Raw genomic sequence first — 23,882 nt, 5'->3', positions numbered from 1 at the left:
GGACAGTACTGGCTATTTCCTGAGTACATGGGGTGTCCCATCCATGCATACTTGCCAGAATCTTACTCTAACGTCACAGATTGTACTCAAGATTTTCTATTTGCTTTTTTCAGTCCAAGCCTTACTGCTCAGCTAGGCAGCGTTTGGACACTGGTGTCCAGACTCATGGAGCTGTTTCTCCCCTTGTTTCTGAAACACTGCCTGTCAGCTGTCGACTCCACACACTCCAAATCTGACTTCTCCATCCGACTGCTCCTTCCGACTAGCTGGGAAGTTTCTTCTTCCCCCGACTCTGGTACCTTGCAATGCTCAGGGTTAATGGTCTATTATGGGAATTCTGTCACCAGTCCAATAGCCAACCGAAAGGAGCATCGGGGTCAAAGAGGTGAGGTTTTTCTTTGGGACCCAAATATAGACAGGACTGAGAAATGTGCAGACTTTTTGGAAGAAGGGACGCATGGCCAATGTGAGCATCAGAGCAGCTGGTGACCCGGTTCGGATTCCCCATTCTGTCTTGTGAAAATTGTGCATGGATTTTGCTTGTTGATAAATGGTAAAGTAATCTTTTTACTTCTTTTATCATCTGTCACCCAATGTGGGGTAGATCTGCTGTGTTCATGACTCCTAACCCATCCCTCTCTCACAAGATGTGGTCTCTGCGATGCCTCTACTGAGCTTGAGTTTCAGGGGAGTGGTGGCCCCTGCTGAATGCCACTCACTCACTGTCCTACGGGCTGGCTTAGCAGCTACAAAGATGCATTATCAAGTCCTTATCCGCAGTGACAGTTACCTCCTAACAGGGGACAAAAACCCCAGGACTGGGCAAAGGGGAAAAGGAGGAAAGGAATGAGGTAAGCAGCTTTCAGTGGGGGGACCGAGGTGGCCTGTTTGAGGTGGTGGCCCTTGAACCGTGGCCTGATGCTAAGGAGCCAGACATCTCCAGGAAGATTGCTCTAGTTAGAAAGAACTGTAGGTACAAAGGCCTGAGGGCAGAGGGGATTGAGCATGGCATATGTGAGGGACAGGGGACTCCAGAGCAGTGTAGTTAGTGGAAAGGGGACATGTGGTGAGCTGCAGAGAGGATGAAAAAAGACTGAGGGTCATAGGAAGGGGTCTGGACTGTATTACAGGGACCGAAGGAAATAGGCCCCAAAGTAGACTCCTGGTTCTCCCAGATGTAAAGACTTAAAAGATCTCTGGAATCAGGAAATGCTCAGACTCACGCTGCAGCCGGCAGACACACTCCTACCTGCCTGTTTCCCGTCTCTACCAGGGTAGCATTTCCACCGGTGCCTCAAATGCACAGCCAGAACCGCATTTGTTACCATTCTCCAAATCCTCCTCCAGGCCTTACCTCTGTGAATGACAACTCCAGGGGCCCAAGTGAAACACACTAGTGCCTTCTCCCTTAGGCCACAGCCCACTGGTTCTCAACCTGCGGGTCACGACCCCTTGGGGGTCGAATGGCCCTTTCATAGGGGTCGCATATCAGATAGTATGCACATCAGATATTTACATTCTGATTCATAACAGTAGCAAAATTACAGTTATGGAGTAGCAATGAAGATAATGTTATGGTTGGGGGTCACCACCACTTGAGGACCTGTATTAAAGGGTCACAGCATTGGGAAGGTTGAGGACCACTGTCCCAGCCCATCAGTGACTTTCTCTAGTTGCTTCGCTGCAGCACCTCATGTACCTGCCACATCTCCATCACACCCTCCCCAGAGGTCGAGCCCCCTCCCCACGCTACACTTCTCCACTCTCACACTTCAGACCTTGCCCCCTCTGCAATCCATCCTCCACGCTGGCGCCGTCTGGACGGTCAGTTTTGCACACCACAAACCCTGTCCTCTTCCATACTTGTTTGGAGCGCTCTAAAGACTCCCTGCTGCCTAGGGGATGAAGTCTAGACTCTTCAAAGGGCACAAGACTCACAACGATGAAAAGCCAAACACTTTGATCTTGATCCTCCTGCCTGAGTGAGCCCCACATTCCAGACAGACCTCAGAACTGGCAGCTCCACAAATGTGCAATGCTCACCCTCTGCCTGCTTCTTTTTTTCCTCCAGGCTATTTTAATTTTCTAGAACGTTCTTTTTCTCTTGTTCACCTGTAGAACGATTAAGCATCAGTTCCAGAGAGCGATGTGGGTCCTGTCCACTCCACACTTAACCTTTCCTAACCATAGCCATGGTGTCTATCCATCAGGCTCACCGACCCCATGCCTATGACATCCATAGCTACAACTCCAGCAGGCGGAGGGCTAATGAGTCAAATCCTGCTCTCACGGGCCCCAGATGGCCCAGTATCTCCCAAACCAAGTCCACTCCCACTTCTACCACGATGTCTCCATCTATACCATGACACCCACAGCAACACCACTAACAGTCACAGTAAAGAAAACAGGAGTCGAGACTTCCGACCCATCTGCAGTACGGTTATCACTGGGGAGACAATGGTGGCCGAGACACACCCGGTTCTGCGCCATTTCTTCCCTGACCCCCACTCTACATTCTGATGGACAATACCCTCTTTTCTACTGTAACTGACCGTGGCTTGGGCCTGTGATGGATTTTAGAACGTGGAATTGTACATGAACATGACCCAGGCATTTCCAAACAGAGGCTCTCAATGCTTGGGGGGGGAGTGGAGTGGGGTTGGGGAGTTGGCTCTGTCCCCTGATTACCTCCTGCTGTGAGAGCAACATACTTTGCATAGGTTTGTCCCTGAATGAGATGCCACACAGGGCCCAGCAGAGCCTCATGGACCTTGAAACGCTGACTATCACGTGATCTGGTGACTTGAGGACTGATGATGTCACAGATGACGCTGACTGCTATACTTCCGGAAGGCAGTCTGAAGAGAGTAAATGGTCATGGAGTGCTCCTCTGGGAGAGCCGGCTAGAGAAGGCCTTTGGGAGGGCACAGATAAGGGACGGTGAGAAGGGGCCAGTGTTGGGAGGGTCATTCAAGCAAAAAGAAGCTGAGGTAGGGAAGCATTTTGAGGGGAAGAAGGGTGTGGCGTAAGGGAGGAAGGGGGAAGGGGTCATTACATATGGGTTCCTGGCCCCCTTCTTGCTCAGGATATCCCTTGGCATCCAAATTGCCTGCTTGGCGTGGAGTCTGTTGAGTCACGGCTAGGCTGGCCGTGTATTGCTCAGACCCGGAAACTTGAAAAAAGTGAAAGGGGGATCCCTAGAACAAAAGGTTCTGGGATTTCTCCTAGCAAACAGGGCTATGCAGTCACCCCACTCTCAATCCCTTTCACCCCAGTCGCCAGTTACCCTTCATCCTGTGGCAGTAGCATTCTGGTCCATGTTCCTCACTCACCACTCACTTGCAGCCCTACATTGAAGCTTTCTAGTCGGTCTGGCAATTAGGTTCTCACCCCTTAACAATGGCAGCTTGTTCCTTTGAGACTGGCCAGGTTCTGGCTGTCAGACGTTTGTCCCTTATCAGCACCACCACTAGGGCATGACCTGGGGTTATCCTGAAGGTGGCCGTGGGGTGGGGTGGGTTGGGGGTAGATTCTTGTCACATCTGCACAATCAAACCCACCCAGCCAGTCCTGATGCTTACCCTAGCCTCCAGATGCCCAGCATGGCCAGCCTCCCAACTCCACTATTCCCAGCTTTTCAGATGCTGCCCGAGGCTTTGTGTTACTAGCTAATAGGACAAATTCCGGCAGCCTGTGAGAGAAAGCATGGAGACGGTCCCTTGATCAGTATGCCTGCCTAAGTAGCTGAGTCTGAGTTTGGGGGGCTCAGTTTGTAGTTTGAAAGCAGACTGCAAATTCTTTGGTGAATTACACGGAGCTGGTTCCAGCTACCCCCGGAAGGTGGGGCAGGTGTGAGTCCTAAACGATTTGGATGTCAGTTTTCCTGTGGATGAACTGGGAGGAGAGGAATGCATTTTACGACAACTGGATCTGTTTTCAAATGTATAAAAAACTGTTCAGTGACTTCTAAGCTGCAGCTTTGTTGCAAAGACTCAGTACACTGGGGCCTGGGCTACAAAGGGCAGACTGTGCCTGGTGCTTAGGGGATAGATTCAGTTTCTGGAGTGTGGTTCAGGTCTGCGGCTCAAGGCAGGGTCTTCCCTCACACTTCCACTCAGCATCTCTAGTGGTTCAACCAAGACTGTCCAGGCAAGACAGTAAGAGACATAGGCCTCCCATGCTCCCTGTAATCAAGCCAGACCCCAGAACCCAGGATTTTCACTCTCCTCCATGGGTGGACAGATCTGGAAGATTCCAGATGAACCCACTTACACGGATGGTGTACCCTTTGGTCAACACCTATGATGTGAGGGACGCTCTGTTGGCTTCACTGGGGTGATAGACTACATAACCTGAACTGAAGTGATGTGTACTCTGAGTCTAGATTCTCCCGTGGGATTCTGAGGAACTGAGATAACATGGGACAAAACATGGTACCCAAATGACTCAGTTTTTCCATGTCCCCACAATGGCTGCTTACAAGTATTTCTCACCCCCACAAGGTCCACAGCTACCTGTGCCCAGCCTTCGAGAACTCTGAGTGACTCTCAGAGGTTTCTATCTTTGTCACATGGGCAGGTGCTAGCTGCCCTTCTGGGGTCCCTCCAGAGTTAGCTTTAGTTCCTATTATCTTGAGAAGGCAGGCCTAGGATCAGCTGAGGAGAAAAATACCAATCTATCCAAGAGTAGATGCTATCTCCTGAACTCAGAGGAACTCAAGAAGGGGTGTGGCTCCATCTCCAACAGCTCAAATGGTGCCGTAATCCCAGGCTCCTGTGGCTCTGAGGCCTTCATGTCTGTCCTCGTCCCCAAGTGCTGAGCTCTATCATCGTCTGACATCTTTCCTAAGGTAGTTTCAGCAGGGCACCTTCCTGGGGTCTGGAGACAGCCATGTCCAGTCATGCCTCAACCTGCCACACACTGGTGGCTGATGAAGAACATGAATAGCCATTTAGCATGATCATGTGGAAGTGCATTTACCCCCAAGGCTGTCACACAGAGGCACACACAGCCTGAGGAGTTTTGACCTTTAAGGCCTTTGTGGTGCCTTACCGGAGTTCACACAGAAGGCTAGCAGCCCTGCTGTGGAAACCCCTTCCCGTGACCTCCCTACAAGATGGTCATTATACGTAAGAGCTGGAAGGACAACCATAAACCCAAGGCTCCCACAGGAAGGTGAGGTGAGCCTTCTTGAGTACCACAGAGCCTGAAGAAACCCACAGCCAAGAAGGCTGTAGTTATGTCCCAGGCTGACGACGGATTCTCTGAGGGGCTCAAAGGACAGGGAGGGGGTACTAGCAGACCGTCAAACTCCAGTCCCAATGCGGAAGCTGGGAGAGCAAACGCTGGTCTGCGCATCTCAGGAGATGCCTCCACAGCTCTCTGAGTCAGATGGGGCAGAGCTCAAGGGGGAGGCACACCCAGATGTCTGGGCATTTTACAGAGAGAAGAGGGCTGCTGACTTGATGTCACAGCTGGAGGCAGAAGCAAGAACGACGGTGGTAGCCCACTGGTCCACCAGTCCAGGTGACTGACCACGGCTAGACAGCCACAGCCTGGTCCGTTTCCCCAGTCCCTGTTGCACCCAGGTGCTCCTTCTGAAAAGTCTAGACCAAGATTTGGCTTCGGCCACGTTCTCACTGTAGTTCTGGACAGATGCCGGGGTTGGAAGGGATTGCAGTTTTCACTGTGCCATAATCTTCCAAGAAGACGTTGGGGAAGCTGCTGACTGGAACATGTTTCCTCCCACCCCTGTGACCCCATATATCATCTGAATAATTTGGAGGTCACTTTGTCACAAAAACATGTGCTCCCCAAACAACCAAGAGCTCCTCCTGGAGGACCATGGGAGAACCATCCCCTCTCCTCCCAATGCAAGCACAGCACACAGTGAGCAGAGACCATGCCCCTCCCAACCATTCTGTTACGTTTAAGTGAAAGGAAAGCCGAAAATCACTACAAGATGTGAGGCCCAAGGATGGTCCAATTATCCTGTCCTTTCTGAGATACCAACATGCAGGCTAATGTTCCGTAGACTCCGGGAGGTCATGGCCACTATGACAGCTGAAGCCTGGCCAGTCCCAATGTCTGATCATAATATGTCACTTCATGGGCCACGGTGGCACACCTCACATGCTGCCATCTCATAGTGGAACCAAACATCTCAGAAACTTCAGAAAAATCCCCGAGGGGCTGGCCCACAGTAGGTGTTCCGTGTCAGTGGTTCAGAAGTCTTAATATTAGGTTGCACAGGAACATTCTAGAACTATAATTCCTGGGCCCAGTGAACTAGACATTTCTGAGAACGAGGCCAGGAATTTTGTATTTTAGAATGTTCATGAGCGAGGTTAATGAGGAACTGGGTTTGGGTTCGCTTTAGACTGAGCAGAGCCACCCGGGACACCTCTTTAACCCACAAAGTATTTATTTAAACAACAACAAAAAAAAGTAGTGAGTGTATCAAGCCATATTCAGGATCCATACTGTCCTGGTGTCACGTCCTTGGACATCCTAACAGAATGCATGCCGGGAGCCTCCACTGGGAGCCTTTGCCTCCTCTGCTCCTGGCCAGCTCCAACAATTCATACCTATAATCCACAGATGGAAATTTTAGAGCCAGATTCTTCGCCAAGCTTACATTGACTAGACTATTCCATTGCCACAAGCCAGTGACTGAGGTGTGAGATGGCCCCAGAGTCAGCATCTGGTGGGTGTGGGGGGAACACAACTTACCCATAGGCCCTCTGACTGTCCCTCCCTTGATGACCCTTCCTCAAAGCTATGTCCCAGCCAGCACTGGGTCCCCTGAGCTGGTTCTTGGTTTCTTCTCCAGTTCCTGCCCTCAGCAATGTACTTTTCTGTCACTGTGGTCCCCTGCCTGGCAGATGGACACACGATGCAGAGGTGGACTCTTACCCAGAAGTCTCCTCTCCCCATGACACATCTGCCTATTCCAACACAAAGGTAACATGATTACGGGTCCCACCCGGCCTGGTTCCTGACAGTGTTGACTCCTTGACAATGCTGGCGGTGACCAGTGTAAGTCAACTCTTTATCTAGAGTCAGTTCCTTCAGTCCTGGACTTTCTCAGCTCTGTCTTACCCAGGTTGACCCCGGGGCGCCATGATGCTTCACTGCCATGTCCATCATGCCCATGACCAGTGCTGTGACAAATACACATCCCACATCCTGTCTCTCTGGTGGCCCACTTGTAGAACAGGCCGCTTTCCCACCCTGCATATCACCAGCAAGGCCAGGCCACATGTTCTTAGTGGCCAAGTTTTTGAGGACTAAATGAGAGAGGGAGGGGTACCCTGGAACTCACCAAGTTCCTGGTTTTTTTCCTTAGGTACTCTGTTGTCAACAGGACCTTGATGGAAGCCTGGAAGAATGAGGGTGTTTCCTCAAGCTGAGGAAGCTCACACAGCTCTCACAGCAGCTCCTGCCCCATCATGGAGGTTCTTAAGGGTGTTATTCCCCACACAGAGGCTTGCACGTTCATATCTGAGCCCCTTCCAACCCTGGCTCCCAGCATTTGAAAATGGCAATTTCTGAGGGCTCTAGCTATTGTGATTATCTTTTCTGGGCCAAGGGAAAGGTCGTTTGAAATTGGAAAATTTGAGATTGTATCTTTACAGGGAATGCCAGGTGCTGGCTATAGTTGTCAGTTGGGAACAATGGAGGGCTAAATTCACCTGGGCATGGTGCATGGTGTAGAGGTGGGCAGGGTCACCTGGGCATGGTGCATGGTGCAGAGGTAGGCAGGGTCACCTGGGCAGGGGGCATGGTGCAGAGGTGGGCAGGGTCATGTGGGCATGGTGCATGGTGCAGAGGTAGGCAGGGTCATGTGGGCATGGAGCATGGTGTAGAGGTGGGCAGGGTCATGTGGGCATGGTGCATGGTGCATGGTGCAGAGGTAGGCAGGGTCATGTGGGCATGGTGCATGGTGCATAGGTGGGCAGGGTCACCTGGTCAGGGGGCATGGTGCAGAGGTGGGCATGGTCACCTGGGCATGGTGCATGGTATAGAGGTGGGCAGGGTCATGTGGGCATGGTGCATGGTGCAGAGGTGGGCAGGGTCATGTGGGCATGGTGCATGGTGCAGAGGTGGGCAGGGTCATGTGGGCATGGTGCATGGTGCAGAGGTAGGCAGGGTCATGTGGGCATGGAACATGGTGTAGAGGTGGGCAGGGTCATGTGGGCATGGTGCATGGTGCAGAGGTAGGCAGGGTCATGTGGGCATGGTGCATGGTGCAGAGGTAGGCAGGGTCATGTGGGCATGGAACATGGTGTAGAGGTGGGCAGGGTCATGTGGGCATGGTGCATGGTGCAGAGGTAGGCAGGGTCATGTGGGCATGGTGCATGGTGCATAGGTGGGCAGGGTCACCTGGTCAGGGGGCATGGTGCAGAGGTGGGCATGGTCACTTGGGCATGGTGCATGGTGCAGAGGTGGGCATGGTCACTTGGGCATGGTGCATGGTGCAGAGGTGGGCAGGGTCACCTGGGCATGGTGCATGGTGCAGAGGTGGGCAGGGTCACCTGGGCAGGGAGCATGGTGCGGAGGTGGGCAGTGTCACCTGGGCATGGTGCATGGTGTAGAAGTGGGCAGGGTCACATGGTCAGGGGGCATGGTGCAGAGGTGGGCAGGGTCACCTGGGCAGGGAGCATGGAGCAGAGGTGGGCAGGGTCACCTGGGCATGGAGCATGGTGTAGAAGTGGGCAGGGTCACCTGGTCAGGGGGCATGGTGCAGAGGTGGGCAGGGTCACCTGGGCAGGGAGCATGGAGCAGAGGTGGGCAGGGTTACCTGGGCAGGGAGCATGGAGCAGAGGTGGGCAGGGTCACCTGGGCAGGGAGCATGGAGCAGAGGTGGGCAGGGTCATGCATAAAGCACCTGCTAGTAAGAAGGCAGATAAGGAGCCATGGATGTGGCCTGGCCGGCACACACCAAATGACAGCGCTGTTTTATTTAGACAGATGCAAGTAGAGGAAGCAAAAGAGACACGCCAGTGTCTAGGTGCGAAGCTGTGTATTAGGAAAGTGTCTATTTTCTTCGAGTTAATTTATAGTTTAACAGGCGCGCACACGCAAAATCCCAATAGGCTTTTATTTTTACTCTGACAAAATGATTCTAAAATTAATCTTGAACAACAAACAGATGAGAATAACAATGACTATTCTGAAAGAGAAAATAATTAAGGGAGGAAGGAGTCGTTTTTAGCTGTGCTAGATATTAGAACATATTATAAAACAACAATTAAAATTATTCAGTACCGGGGCCGAGACAGACGCAGAGTCACAGAACAAAGGGTGACTCAGGAAGAGACTTAACTACATTTGAGGATTCGGAGCATGATAAAACAATCTATTTTCCTCGGATCACAAGGGAAGAGAATTACTTAAAAATTATGTTGGAAGACTGCCTAAGAGTTTGGACAATATTATACATTCATCCAAATAAACTCCAGATGGATTAACGAATTACAGCTTAAAAAAATCAAACCACTGACAAATGACTAAAAATAGGACAAACTGTGTCTCAGATTCATGACAGGATGATAACTTTGTCAGCTTTGGAAAGAAATCACAAATATTGAGGAATTTGTCTACATGGAGATGTAAAACAACTCTACAATGCAAAATAGCAAAACACAAAAATAATGAACATAAGGTTGGGAAAGTGTCTGTGTGAAGGCCACTCGGGGCTTGTGTCCGCACAACGGAATGAGTGCCTTCATACTGGAAAGGAAAATGGCCATCTCCTGGAACTGCACACAAGGACCCAGGTCCCTCTTCTACGGGGCTGGATCCAGGGCTGATACCCTTGTCTAGTGACCAAGATGGAAATCCCAGGACCACCCCCCCCCCCCAACACCTCTATCAAGTCCAAAGTTCTTGTCAGACTTCACTGCCATTGGACCCCACTGCCTACTCACACGTGCCTACAGCGGCCAACCGCTCTAGGAAACAATACAGACCCAAGCACCTAGGTTCAATGCACGAGAGTATGTGTGTATGTGCATGCAGGTGTGTGCTTGTGTGTGCATGGATATGCATGTGTATTTGTACAGATGTATGCATGCTTGTATGTACGTGTGCATATGTACAGATGTATGCTTATACGAGTATGTGTGTACACAGATGTACAGACGTGCTTATGTGAGCATGAATTCATCTGGGTGCTTGTGTTTGTATGTGTGTACCTACGAGATATCCCCCCTACTTTCCATAGGCCTACACATGTCCCATGGGTCCTCTGAGAACCCACTACTACAACATAGATGCCCCCCTTTCTATCACAACCCCAATTCTGTCCCTGTATTCTCAAGGCAGGCCTTCTAACAGAGATGTGCTGTCATCCCTGTCATGAGACGGCCACTGCAGTCTGCATCTGTCTGCAGCTGTGGTGGTGCCTGATACACACAAACCAGCAAATGAGACTCACACAGAGGCAACCTAAGTGTGCCAGCCACACCAAGACCTCTGTTTGGAGAAAACCTGACCCACAGAGACAATTCACATAATTGTGGCTGTCTTCCATGGAGAGAGTTTCTAGGCACAGGTCAAGTCCTGTGCCCCTCGCTCCTGGGTTCATAGCCCTTATTACAATCTTGGGAAGTCCCCAGCAATCATCTGATATATGCTATATGGGTACAGTCAATATATACTTATTAAACTTGCACATTTGAAAAGGCCACACAAATATGGAAGTCTAATGAGCCTGTTAAAGGTGACAAGCTATCTCATACGTCGCTTACAGAAAGAAAGACACAAAGTTGTTCTCTCTGGAAAGGTGAAGGCAGATGAGCACAGAGTGAGATACCACATTTCTGGATGGGAAGACCACGCATCTAGCAATCTTAAGTTTATAGATTTTGCTACTGGCATTATGAATGGGTATAATACTTGGGGTCTTGAGAGTGACCCAATGGCATATATTCATAAAGACTTATAAATATGTTCATCTACAGGCCTGATCACCTGACTTCTGGAGATTTATCCTTAGAAAATAACCTAAAGAGGAAGCCACATGCAAGAGGATTTTCATTATAGCCGTATATAAAACAACTGAACATAATTGGTATCATGAGTCTTGGCCCGTTCACTAGACAGACTATTCCACTGGTTTAGAAAAGGTAAGCATGGAAGACATGTAGTCACCTGGCAAGGTATACAACATGGTGTGGACTTTGAAACATAGCATGCAAAATGGTATGCCCGCTGAGACTGAGACCACGGGAAAGCGGCGAACAGATGGGAAGAACATCCTTCAGTTGTTGGATCAATGTGAAACGCTTTTCACTTAGGGGAGGGAGATTGAGAGCATTTTATTTAAATTTCGAAAACTGTATTTAAATCATCCTATTTACATAAATGTAAAAAACTCTAGACTATACTAAAATCTTGTATTGGGTATTGTCCCCTGAGCTGTGGGTGCTTCTGGATATAGAACTGTATAGGCAGAGGTATAGGCAGGTGGTATAGGCAGAGGTCACCCTTCAGCAAGAGCAGTCACCCCACCCCTCCCCGCCCCCACAGGGCACTGCAGTTTAGAACATGACTGGGAACAGGCACACCCTCTGGTGCCACTGACTTAGTACACAGAGAGCTGCTCAGATGACGAAGGCGGATGGAAAAGTGATGGACAGAAGGAACGAGAAGTGGAGGGGAGGAAGAGGCATCTCCCCTCGGAGTCATGACCTACCTACCCTTCATGGATGTGCTGCACTTCTCACAACGGCTGTTGCCTCCTGGGAAAATCCAGCCTAGCACCTGTCCTAGGTGTTCTTTCTGTGTCCCTGCTTCTCAGTTGGGCCCTCAGATTCTGGGAATCTGCTGTGATGGAAAACGTACGGGACTTCGGAGAGGAAATCTGGTTTGGGGTTGCTGCTCTGTCAATGAATGCCTCAAATTCTCTCCCACCATGTGATGGCTGCACCTCCCCACCCCGAACTTGCTTTTTTCATCTATAATCAGAGGGAAGAAATGCTCTGTAACATTGTCGGGAAGATTCACATCTTCCCAATGACAGGAAACAAACAAATCAGCCTCCTCCCCATTATGTGCTCTCTCACCATCATGATGCTTCAGACTTTAACCATAGCCCCCCAAATGCAGGGGACCTCTTGAGACAAGGCTAAGTTACCCGAGAGCATGGCTTTTTATCTGGGATAGGTTTACCACCAAGGAATGTCTGCCAGCATCTAGAGATGATTTTGGTTTCCCAGCTGGTGCGTGGAGTGCACGGAGTGTGTGGTACTGGCGTTCAGTGTGGCAGGGGACAGAGATGCTGCTAAAGCAATCTACAAGACCTGACAGCTCTCTGGGACAAAGTACCAACATTACAGAGCCTGAAACATCTGGAGGAAGTAGCCTTTCTTAACAGCTGAAAAGGCAGTGTCCAGATGGCCCTATGATCCAGTCCAGCTTTCTCCAGCATGGAGGTGGGGTGGGGGAGGAGAGCAATCTAGGAAAGGACAGGCAGACACCAGGAGAAGGCTACTTCTTCCCTTCTTCCCTATCTTCAAAGCCAAGCTCAGTCCCAGCATCCTCTGCGGTATCTTCTCAAGCACCCAAGGGTTCCATTGTCCCTGGTTGAACCCTCAACTTTGCTGTTGATGAATAATTTGAACTGAAGACGTCCCGGGAGACCCCACCTTCTCATTCTACACATGCACCCTAGACATTAAGACTGCAGCAATTAGGATTCACACTTTCTTATGGGCTTCGGGGACTGGGAGAGGAGAACAGGGTTCTGTGTGCTCCTGGCCAGGCTCTGGTGAAAGCGGTTTGGCAACTTCTTTGGAAAGTGGCTGCTAATGGACTGATAATTGGTTTCCTGCCTTTCTTATGAAGTGTGAAGTGCTCTGCTAGCCTGTCAACAAAGCATCAAGGACTATGCAAACCACCCTCAGAGTTATTTGTGTCTTCTACTGTCTCTCTGGAATGGCAATGCCTGCCTGCCTTAAGATGCATAGAAGAGTCTCTGCCATCTCTATTAAGGATGATGCTAAAACAGGCAGAGTTCCCTTGCCAGAGCTCTGTCCTCAGGACAGCCACAGCGAGCGAACTCCCTAAGCAGAGAAGGAATTGAACAGCTCTGAACCCCTGAGCCTGGCCCTTGGCTCAGGGCAGACAGTCCACATGGAGGACCGGATGGAGAGTGCTTCCACTCTGGGCTGAGACGGAGCAGTGGTCCTTGGAGAGGTGGACTGGCTGAGGACAACAAGACAGGAAGAGGAAAGGGGCTGGCTCCATGTGCTCAGTTGGAGTACTTCAACGTGAGAGGCACCGCCCTGCTGCAACCCTAGATGGAGAAGACGGTCTGCTGAGTACCCACCACTTCGAGGGCATCTCAGAAGCCAGTGAGCGATGCTGAAGTTGCTGCTCACTGCAGAAAACGCTCGGCAACGCGAAGGTGGAGTGGCTGTGTGTGGACTTGGCAGGACAACTCCCTAGGAAGGAGCCGTTTTGAAGGAAATGCTTCCACTGAAGAACAGTGCAGTGCTTTACACAACTCTTTGAACAATCATTCTAAGACGTTTCAGCCATCAAAAGAATTTCCCTGGTCCCCTTCTATAACTCCTCTGAAAGCAAGAGCAACATTGTTTGGCTAAGTGCTGTGTTGATGTTTATTGTGACTAATGTGGGGGGCGGGGAGAGACTCTCCAGATGAGCCTTTTGCCTGGGGTGCTTTTGTGTGTATGCGTAAGGAACACTCTACAATGCAGATGGGCCTTCTCACTACTTTATATTTTTATGGACATTTATAGATGCTGTCCCTTTTCTATTGATGAGAAACTATGGTGTGTGTTTGATCTAGAGTTGGGAGCAGGAGCATCTCTCAGTCAAAGTATGACCTGTGCTGTGATGACCCAGTTTGTGGACCAGTTTCCAAGCATTCACCATGGAAAGCGTGGGGGCCTTTGGTACTACAGTTATCGTTAGCTATAAATATGATCCTGGAGATGCCGACTCTGGGGAGGTGAGACTGGAGGGCTGCCCTGTTGGGTCAGCGAGCACCTGGAGAGGAGATGCCCTGGCTGCTTGCTGTTCAGAAGCTCAGTGAGGGCAAGAATTGGGTCTCTAGACTTGGAATGGTGAGTAATCTCCCCATCGTTTTTTCTTTTTCTTTTTTTTTTCTTTTTTTTTTTTTTTTTCACTACCAGACCTTGTGCTCACCAAGGGCAAAGCCAGGGATCGTGGAAGCAGGAGCTTCAAGACTGGGGATTGGTCAGATAGCAGACAGATGGCAGCCGCTTGTACTCATGAGGCGCAAGGAGAGGCCTGCTCTGTGGTGCATGGTATGGGGAGAGCTGGTTTGGCCTGTCTTCCTCCACTCAAACCAACCTCACTGGGGACTCAAGCTGTGTCCCAAGTAAGCAGACACAGCCGACTGGTGGGAGTGACTGAGGACACACACTGTCCTCTTCCATCCTAGAACGTTCCAGAGAGCATGTCATGCCAACTGCCCTGAGTGCCTGCTTTGCGGTTCTTATTAATAAGTCCCAGGTCCTTCACCTCTGCTCCAAACAATAGAGAGCACAGGCTGGACCCACTGTCGCTGGGATAGCCCAGTCCTCCTCTTCTCAGCTACTTTGCAAGCAGAGTTCAGCACACTGCTTCTGGAGACGAAGGGCCTGCAGGGCAGCACTTCAAGAGGTTGAGCCTGTAGAGAAGGCTCTCGAAGAATGTTCTAGAACTACTCCTCAGAAGCACAGCATCAAGCACCTTCCCGGGGGCCTCCAGGTTACCACCACTCTCCCCCCAGCTTGTGTTCTGCTTGCTAGCCACATTTTGCTTTGGCTCATGGGGCCCAGGAGCTCAGCCTCCTTCCGGGTTTGATCCTCCCATGATTCTGCCCATGAAGATCACTTTCACCCAGTGTTTCCTGTTTAAAAAACGAATCACCATGCTTCCAGGGGGAATCCCACTGTCTGGACCTTCCTTCTTAGCTAGGACCTCCAGCTAGAGGGACATGTCCTCCTCTGCTCCCCTCTGCCTAGCTTGGCTTGACTGTGCTGTTAGGGCTCTGGGGTGCTTACTCTGAGCTGCACCCGCTAACTATCCCTGATTCTTGTATCCCCATGGTTCCTAGCGCTCAGTGGGGCCAACATGGATAGTTGGATCTTTCCCACCTATACCGGGAACAGAGCTGGGCAGATATCATGTAATTTGATTTCTTTTTCACTAAGAGTGATTCCACGTGGACCTAAGAGTGATCTAATCTTTAAACCTCTGAAACTTTTTTTTTAAAATTCATTTATTTTTATTTTGTGTGCATTGGTGTTTTGCCATGGATGTCGGGTCCCCTGGAACTGGAATTACAGTTATGAGCTGCCATGTGGTTGCTGGGAATTGAACCTGGGTCCTCTGGAAGAGCAGTCAGTGCTCTCAACCACTGAGCCATCTCCACTCACCTCTGAAGAATTTTTACATAAACTATCATTCTTAGAAAACGCTTTGTCAAACAAACCAATTGTTTTAAGCTTGACCAGCATAATCACTGTGGTACGCCCCAACTCACCCGCCCACTCTCATCACAGGGATGTCGAACATCTCCTAGGCTCTCCCACCCCTAGGCCCCGGGGGCTCTCAGTCTGTGGCATGCAGAATTCAGAGGTCCTGAGCTGTCCGCCTAGGTGGGCAGAGGATCAGAGGGTCAGGCTGAGTGCCCTTCCCTGAGAATTCAAAGAAAGAGCCAGGGGAGCTGAGGGTTGAGGACTAGGAGAAGAAGAGGCCACAGCTGGAGAAGTTAGAACCCCAGACTTCCTGACACCCGCTGTGTGGCTTCCCCTTGCCACAACAGCCCCTCACACTTCGAGTCTCACTGTGACTAACGACTCCTGATGTTCGCGATGTGGCAAAGTATGTCGAATACATACAAGATGAAAGATGGTAGGCGATAGCTCCATGGAACAGACGACTCAACTCCATTCTTCCCCAAAGGACCAGCCATGCAAGGATAGTTAGAGCCTTTCTCTAACCCTAAAGCCGCACGAGAGGTGGTGATCATGGGAAACATATCCCTCAAGGTCTCAGATCCCTGTAGCACTCCAAGGCTGGTATACCATCTACCAACTTAGAGACGTCCTGCGCACCCCACGATAGCATGGTGCCACAGTGGTGACAAGAATAAGGAGAAATGTCTTGGTCTGACCTTCATGGACCATGCTCAGTGGTCTCTACCTTGCTTTAAGGATCACCAAAGAAGGTCTCCAAAGATCAAGAGATGTAACATACGTTAGATGTGGGAACCCAGATAACCATCTTCCTAGGAACAAGAGAAACCACCCCAAATGGCGCTGTGGGTACCCACTCCAGGTTTCCAAAGGCAGGGCCTTAACTAGGGATCCAGCCTGCCTCTCTGGGGAGCCCATCAGTGGCCACCCCTGCTCACTTACACACACAGCCTGGCTTCTTAGCCGACCACTGGTTATTCTTTTGGCACGTGATTGATTTCTGCCCCACCAGCTCAAAGGCAGGCTGGCATTCAAACTTGAGTGTGTCACCATGGCGAAAGCGAGAGCCTTCTCTCCGGCCATAGGCAGGTATGCCAGGGTCTCCACAACTGCCCTGTTCGATCTCTGAAAAACAAGAGACAAAGAAAAAGAGGTGACTTTACATCTGTCCTGGAAGCACAGGTTCCCTACCGCTTGCTCTGTTGCCCGTCTACCATGAGTCAGGGTGTGGGATTCATAAATCCTGCAGGAAGGACAGTGTCCTAGGACAAAAGGGCCTTCAGTTCTCACATGCTTGTGACTCTGTGTCCACATGCTATATCCCAGAGGATATTTTTATCTGTGAAAGGTGGCGGTTAGTCTTGGGTTCATACCTCGCAGGCTCGTGTGTTTGAACACTTTGGAGTCCCCCATATGGTAGTACCGTTTGGGGAGGTTGAGGAACTTTGGGGACGGGAACCTGCTGCGCAGAAGTGGGTTGCTGAGAGGGAGCCTTGAGAGACATCTGCTTCTGGTTCTGTTTGACTTGATGTCTGTCTCAAGTTCTGTTGCCATGGATGGAGCCCCATCGAGGTGGGCACTAGCCCCATGACATCATAGGACAAAATAAACCTTTCCTCCTTTCATTACATTCTGTCACGCACCTATGCCGGGAGCTAATTTGTCCCAAAGTTTGGAGACACCCTGCCTGAGTTGCGCTTTGCATCTGACTGTGAACACTGCTGGGGGGATTTGGAGAAAGGTCCGTCTGAGCAGTGAGGGCGAGCGTGCACGGGCGAGACGCGGCGGCCCTGTGCAGCTCGTCTTCTTTCAGCCCGTCTTCCGTGCCAACCAGAGTAAGTGGGAATCAATACCGGCTGCCTTCTGACACCGAAGCACTTTCAAGGTATTTTTTTGTAGATTCAATTTGAGACAGTAGCAGATAAAAAGAAACAAACGACTCATTAAGTACACTTAAAGTCTGCTTGAGCCAATCGGTGAGTCAGCCTGTCTCGGCCCCAGGAGACGGAACTCAGCAGCATGATGGGCTCATCTCTGGGAGTCAGCCAGGACCCAGGCGCTTCCGGTCCGGAGTCGGCCCTGGCTGCGTCTTTGGAGGCTGAGCCTCCCTTGCCGTGCCCTGTGCTGTGAGAGAGGGATGGGGGAGGAGCTCCATCTAGGGAGGAAGATGGCCTACCGGGAGACAGGAAGTCACCAAGAAAGTGTCAGATGGAGAAAGGAGACTGTAAGAGACCTGAGGTTTGGGAAAGGAGGGCCTGGAGTCACTGAGCGAGTGTTGGATAACTTTCCAGGACTCTGGGGGAAGAAAGGGAGCTGCCTTTTCAGTGGCTGTCATTATGGGTGGTCAGTAGCCAAGGTTTCCAGAAGGTGCTGTACGATTCTGCAAAAGCTTTCTTGCTGTAAGCTGTTTCTCTGAGCAGATCAGAGCTACAAAGGCTCAGTGGCATATGCAGAGGGTTCTGATGGTCACAGGGGTCAGTGTGACCATGTGCAAGCACCAAAGGAGTCAAGTCAGGTCAGTTCACTTAAATCTCAAGTGTCCCCCACCTCATCCTACACATACATACACACACACACACACACACACACACACACACACACTCACACACACACACACACACACACACTCACACACACACATACACTAGCTAGGCTTATATATACATATTCCTTTGCAGCTGGCTTTGTGTATGCTCAGGGACAGGGATGGGGCCACACTGAATCATTCCAAGGAAGTGGGAGTTTGCTTCGGATTCCAGAGCTCCAGTCATCTGAAGGACAGGAAGAAGGGCCCCTGTGACAAAGAGATCTGAAGAAGCAAGAGGCAGAACCCACCTCCTTTCAGTGTCCCCAAACATGCTGTCATGTGATGCAAGAGCCGTCAGGGCAGCGGCAGGAAACATTACCTAGTATCCGAAGACAGACTCCGTATTTCAGGTTCCCTAGTGAGGTCCCACCACACGAAACATGTGAGGGGGGCACATCTGCCTGAGCTGCTGCCTTCAGCTGGTCTGAGGGTCTGACTGGCTCAAGAGAGCATGCATTTGCGTGTGGGGTGGTCTTCTCGGCCCCCATTGTGTAGCCAAATCTCTTTGCACATAACCACGCCTGCCTAATTTCTCCCTATCGGCAAGGCAGTTGCAGGCATTTAATAAGTTCCTGCTGTGTGCCGGGGCCTGTGCCAGACACTGGCCATGTAGATAGTCTCTGTCCACTTGGAACATCTGGGGGGAGGAGACATGGCCCAAGACATGGGGTCTCAGGCTGAAAATAGGGTGCAGAGAGGAAGGCACATAATGTCAAGTGCCTCAAAGACCCAGTAAGACAATAATTGTTTTCATGATAATTATTCAGGAAAGGACAGCTTAATCTTAACACTATTCAGCGCTTTTTAAGAAAATCACAATGAACACGTACAACATTTAAAATTGATACTGATGCCAACCTTGCACTGGCATGGCTTACTTTTGCCCTTTACCCCCATCCTGTTATCTCAGCTTGTCTTCTACAATTAAATCGCCGATTTTTTTTTTCTTAAAAAGCCATGACTATTTTACGTTCATCTTGATTTGAAAGATACTGTCTTAAATGCTATTTATCTTAAAATTTGAGTTTGGGACCCCACTCTTACATTGTGTGCCTAAGGTGAGCGTCTCACTTGTCTCGTGGAATCACAGCCCTGGGTCACAGGGAGCTTCCTGGAGAAGGTACTTTCTGTGCTGAGGCCTAAGACCACAGAGGAGCCAGCAGTAAAAGGCTTGGCAGTGAGGAGACAAGGGTTCTCTGGATGGAGGGAAGAGGTCAGGCCAAATCTCAGATGCAGGGTTGTGTACTGAGCTATAATATATCAGTGAACAAAACTACTAGTCATTATTACCATAACCAGCTTCCATTTGCGGTATATGTACACAGACTCCAGCTAGTTTGGCCACTGCCAGCATTTTATAGATTAACTCACATTACCCTCACAGTATCTCTAATGGAAGGGACTCTTTTCTCCAATTTTAAAAGAGAAACGGCACAAAGACATATGTGACTACGTAAGACCACAGAGCTCAGAAGTGGTGGATCTGAGACCCACACACAGCTGCCTGGCTCCCGGGATCCTCACTTCTCTGGCACCTGCCTTCTGCAAGTTCAAGCACTTTCTCCAAGGTAGCGAGAATGAGGCTGGAAATGGCTCTGATGGGCAGGACCAGCCGTGAAAGGGCCTGTGCGATCTACGTGGGAGACTGGACTTTAGATGGTCGGTCATGGGAAGCTAAAGGATTTACTCAGCAGTTGACACCTGTGTGGGGAAGCTCTTCTAATCCCTGTCTGGGGAATGGTCTAGGTGTAGCTAGCTAGCTGGAGGTAGGCAAGCATTCACATTCACTCAATAAACATTGGGACTGTCAGTTTAATAGTGGAGAATGCAATAGGGACCAAGACAGAAAGATGCTTTGCTTCTGTGAAACCTCTGTGTTGGTGGGAGATGTTCTGATGGTATCCTATGCTGGGTCCAGGAAGAGAGGATGGAGAGAACCAGGAAGATGTGAGGGGTCTGAAGTAGGAATATGCCACAGGCTGTGCCAAGGATAAGGATGCAGGAGTAAGGGAGAGACCAAGATCTACCGTACCTGTGGGTTTGGGTTGGCCACAAGGGTGTGCTCCCCTCAGACAAGGATACAGGAGGCAGGAGACTGCATGGAGGGTCATAATAACTGCTGCTAAGGAGCAGTTATCTGGATTTTAAGTTGAGGACAGATGTACACAATTTGAGATGTAACTCATAAATGAGCCAGGAGAAGAGACCCACAAGCAAGGTGAGAAGAGATGTCATCCCAGAATGGGACGTAAGAGATAGCTTTGGGGGAGTAGTGGAGGAGTAGACTATAGTCCAAGGCAAGTGGGGGCCACAGAGCTTGGAGGAGGATGAGCTGAGGAGATCAACGGACTCCGTGTCACAGGGAACTTAGGGTGGGATAGAAAGCAAAAGACTAAAAGGAGCCCATTGCTGATGTGATGAACGGTTGTCATGACAGCCAGCACCCAATGGGAGGGATCGTGGTACTATGGAAGGAGCAGGGATGGAAGAGAGGAGGGTTACGTCGTAACTCTGAGGTGGTCACAACCTTTGGATGGTGGTTAAGATATTCTAAAGATAGAATGAGCTAGTTGAATTTCTGGGAAGAACAAGGCAGGGGGATGCTGGTGGAGGCTGAATGGCTCACTGAGGTTGTGGAGAAGTGAGGAAGGGCAGCTGGAGGCTCCAGGGAGGGGCGCAGCGGAGACCCTGTGCATGCTGGCTGGCTGGCCTTGGTGCTCAGGCAGAGGCTTTCAACGACAGCAGTGAACAAGGATGGTGCGGCGGTGAGTTTCAGGTAGCGAGCGGGAGACCAGGGTCTTTGGTGAGGAGTGAAGTATTAGTCACGGGAAGCAAGACTGGACACTGACAGGACCTTCCGAAGCTGTCACTCTAGAGAACAGGAGACGGAAGCTCAGTGGACAGCCACGGACCTGTGGCCCACTAAGGGCGGGGCCGACTCCCCTGGACCTGGCAGCACTGTCTGCCTTGCTCACGCAGGCCCAAAAGGGACAGTGGTGCCGACTGTGGGTTGGGGATGTGACCAGTGAAGCCAAGGAACCCAGGCTTTTGCTCCAAGTGTGGCTGAGTGGGAGCCAGAGCTACAGGGCAAGGAAGGAAAGTGTGAAGCAGGAGCTGAGGGCAGAGATGGGGAGTTTGAGGAAAAGATAACCAATGGGGGAGCGGGGGATGACAAGAGGAGCCAAGGGACAAAGGACCCCGGAGCAGGTGCCATGACCCTAGATTCCAGCAGAGCTGGAAGACAAGGTCCACCTCGGAGAAGAAGTGAGGAGATTGAGATCTGAGAGACAAGCAGATGGCAAGACTTGGGGTAAGGGGTGGGGAGGGGGCAGTGATGGCGAGGAAGCAGGGGCTGGAGGCCATGTGACATCCAAGGAGAAGACCATGTGGTGGGAAGGGAAATGGAGCTCATGAGCCTCCTCCAATGTGACGGTCATCAAGTGTGAGGGAAGGAGCTGTTAGCCCTGGAGAAGATGACGATGGCGACGCTGACATCCAGGAGGGCCAGGTAGAGAGGGGCGGGCTCCCTGAAGAACCCGGATCTGGAGGTGGGGTGATGAGGAATGGGGCAGGTTGGGGTTGGGAACTGCGGAGCTAACTCCAAGAAGGAAGAGGAGCTGGGGGCTGGTTTCTGTCCTGGGCCTTCTCCTCGGGCCCATCGTTGGACTGAGAACATAGAAACGAGGCTCTGTCTTCCCATAGAGGTTTCTGATGTGCCTCTGCCTGGCGGAAAGGCCTCTCCTGGCCAGAGGCTGAGCACGTCTGATGTCAGCACCCAGAATTACAAATAGATAAATGCAATTTGGACTTGGAGGAAATGAAGTCTTGCAATTTCCTATCAATCTAGTCTAACCCAGTTTCACTATATGTGTACCCCCTGCTCCTTTGGCCCACCAAAAGCAAGCCAAGGGGCCTCAGATGTCTGTGTAGAAGGTGCCGGAGCTCCATGGGGACAGGCCTGGCCATATCTGCCTCCCCCTGCTTGGCTTTTAGCCCTATCATCCATGCTAGACTCTCGGGTCTCTCCATCTTCTCGGGTTTTTCAATTTCTGACACTAAATTGGAATCCTCTTTTATGACAGCGTCTTCACAGAAGGGACTGTATCCCGCGTCTCTCTATTCTGAGCCCTTTGATGTGCTCACAGAAGAGAAACTACTCAGAGGGAGCTGGGACGGGGGTTGGGATGTCCAACCTGGACTGCTCTCTACTGCCCTTCCAGAGAGCCATGCATGTATGTCTGCTCCTTTACTTCAAGGTGCCTCAACTCGAGCTTGAACTTCCTCTCCTGCTTTGCATATGACCTCTGCAGGTCACTTCCTCCAGGACACTCCCCAGCCCATCCCTGAGATGCCAGCGGCTCGCTCTTTCTTGGTACTTCACTTTTTTTCTCAAGGTGCCAGTTACCCCTTGTAGCTACTCATCTATGCATTCAAGAAGTATTCTACTGGTTCCTGTCCTAGACACTGGGCATACAACAGTGGGCAAAAAAGGGCCAATGTTACCCACCTGGCATCTCCCACCTTGTTGGGCATCAGGGACATCAGAGTCCCCAACTTGACAACCTTCCTTGCCCCAGCCTCATTGCTGCCCTACCAGCCCTGGGAGCAAGCCCTATGGAAGCAGACAGGGGTTGATCAGGTTTCACGGGCCTCTGTGTACCTAGCACTCCGCTGGCAGCACGGTAGTTGTTTGGTGCAATGCATGGGAGAGACCAGATGTTTATGTAGAAACGTCAGGCTGAGTAAGCCATGCAGATCCAGAGCTGCCTGACCTCTGAACCCTGCGCTGGGATAATTCAGTTAGGTATGTGTGGGGAGGCTTCTTGGAGGTTGAAACAGAGGCTTAAGAACCGGCAGACTCCGCCCTCCAATAGGAACCTTCTCCTCAGCTGCTCTTCTAATCACCCTGGTTCCCTGCATCTTCTCTGTCCAATTCAGGCCTCCACAGTTTCCCACTTGGCTGGCACTAGCTGGTTGGCGGCTCTCTGCCTCTCTTCTCTATCCCATATTCTTTGATGTGGTACAAGATCAGTGAAAGCTTGTTATCAGGTTGTACTGTCCTCTGCTCAGTTTTCTGACTGCTTTCCAAAGCCCTCAGGTCAATCCCCACTTCCTGCTTATATAGGGCTCTTATTCCCTCACCCCACACCACCACCATCCTGGGTCTCATCTTTGGCTAGCACCCCCCCCCCACCCTTAGAAATTGTACATCAGGAAACAGAATGATCTGCAGGGAGGTGACAGTTTAATGATGGCTGGGAGGCCACAGCATCCTGGACCTGAATCCTGGTTTTGATACTATATAGTAGGTAGGCCTGGGTCACATTATTCTTCTTAAAAAAAAAAATAAATAAATCACTGTGGGAATATTCATGGCATGGCACACATTTGGAAGTCACAGGACAAGCTCAGTCCTCACTTTTCCCTTTGTTTGAAACCATCTCTTTGTCCACTCTATATGTCAGACTCACTGTCCTGTGAACTTCCAGAAATTCTCTTGTTTCTACCTCCTGTCTTGACATAGAAATTCCGGGCACGTGGTACTGTGTCCAGCGTTGTGTGGTTCTGGGGATCTGAACTCAGGTCCTAATGCTTACACGGGCAGGGCTGCTTTATCTACAGCACTGTCTAACTCCCCAGCCCACGCTGCCAATTCTTCCTGACCCTTAGCTTTTGTTTTTCACCAAATGGAAATTGTAATAACAGCTCTGCTGACCAGGGTCATTGTGAGGGTTAAACGAGCGGATGTGCCTACAAGTTGACAGCCAAGATGCCCGGAACATGGCGCAGGCCCAGCAGCGAGGTAGCACTTCCTCATTGTTATCATGGTCTCCATT

The 23,882-nt window shown here is 50.6% G+C and overlaps 1 protein-coding gene across 8 annotated transcripts in view; it reads right to left on the bottom strand.

The window, feature by feature from the left end:
- Csmd2 (CUB and Sushi multiple domains 2) overlaps positions 1-23,882 on the bottom strand; it is a 576,074-nt gene that overhangs the window by 204,095 nt on the left and 348,097 nt on the right. For 7 of the 8 annotated variants that reach the window (XM_042271897.2, XM_042271900.2, XM_042271899.2 and 4 more), the window contains one exon: positions 16,401-16,583. The exons of the other annotated variant lie outside the window; for it this stretch is intronic. In XM_042271897.2, the coding sequence (XP_042127831.1) occupies positions 16,401-16,583 (183 nt within the window). The remainder of the gene's footprint in view (positions 1-16,400; positions 16,584-23,882) is intronic. 8 annotated transcript variants of the gene reach the window in all.

Source organism: Peromyscus maniculatus, chromosome 2, assembly GCF_049852395.1.
Source record: "Peromyscus maniculatus bairdii isolate BWxNUB_F1_BW_parent chromosome 2, HU_Pman_BW_mat_3.1, whole genome shotgun sequence".
In the NCBI taxonomy this organism is placed as follows: Eukaryota; Metazoa; Chordata; class Mammalia; order Rodentia; family Cricetidae; genus Peromyscus; species Peromyscus maniculatus.
This window is presented reverse-complemented; position numbering and strand designations above follow the sequence as displayed.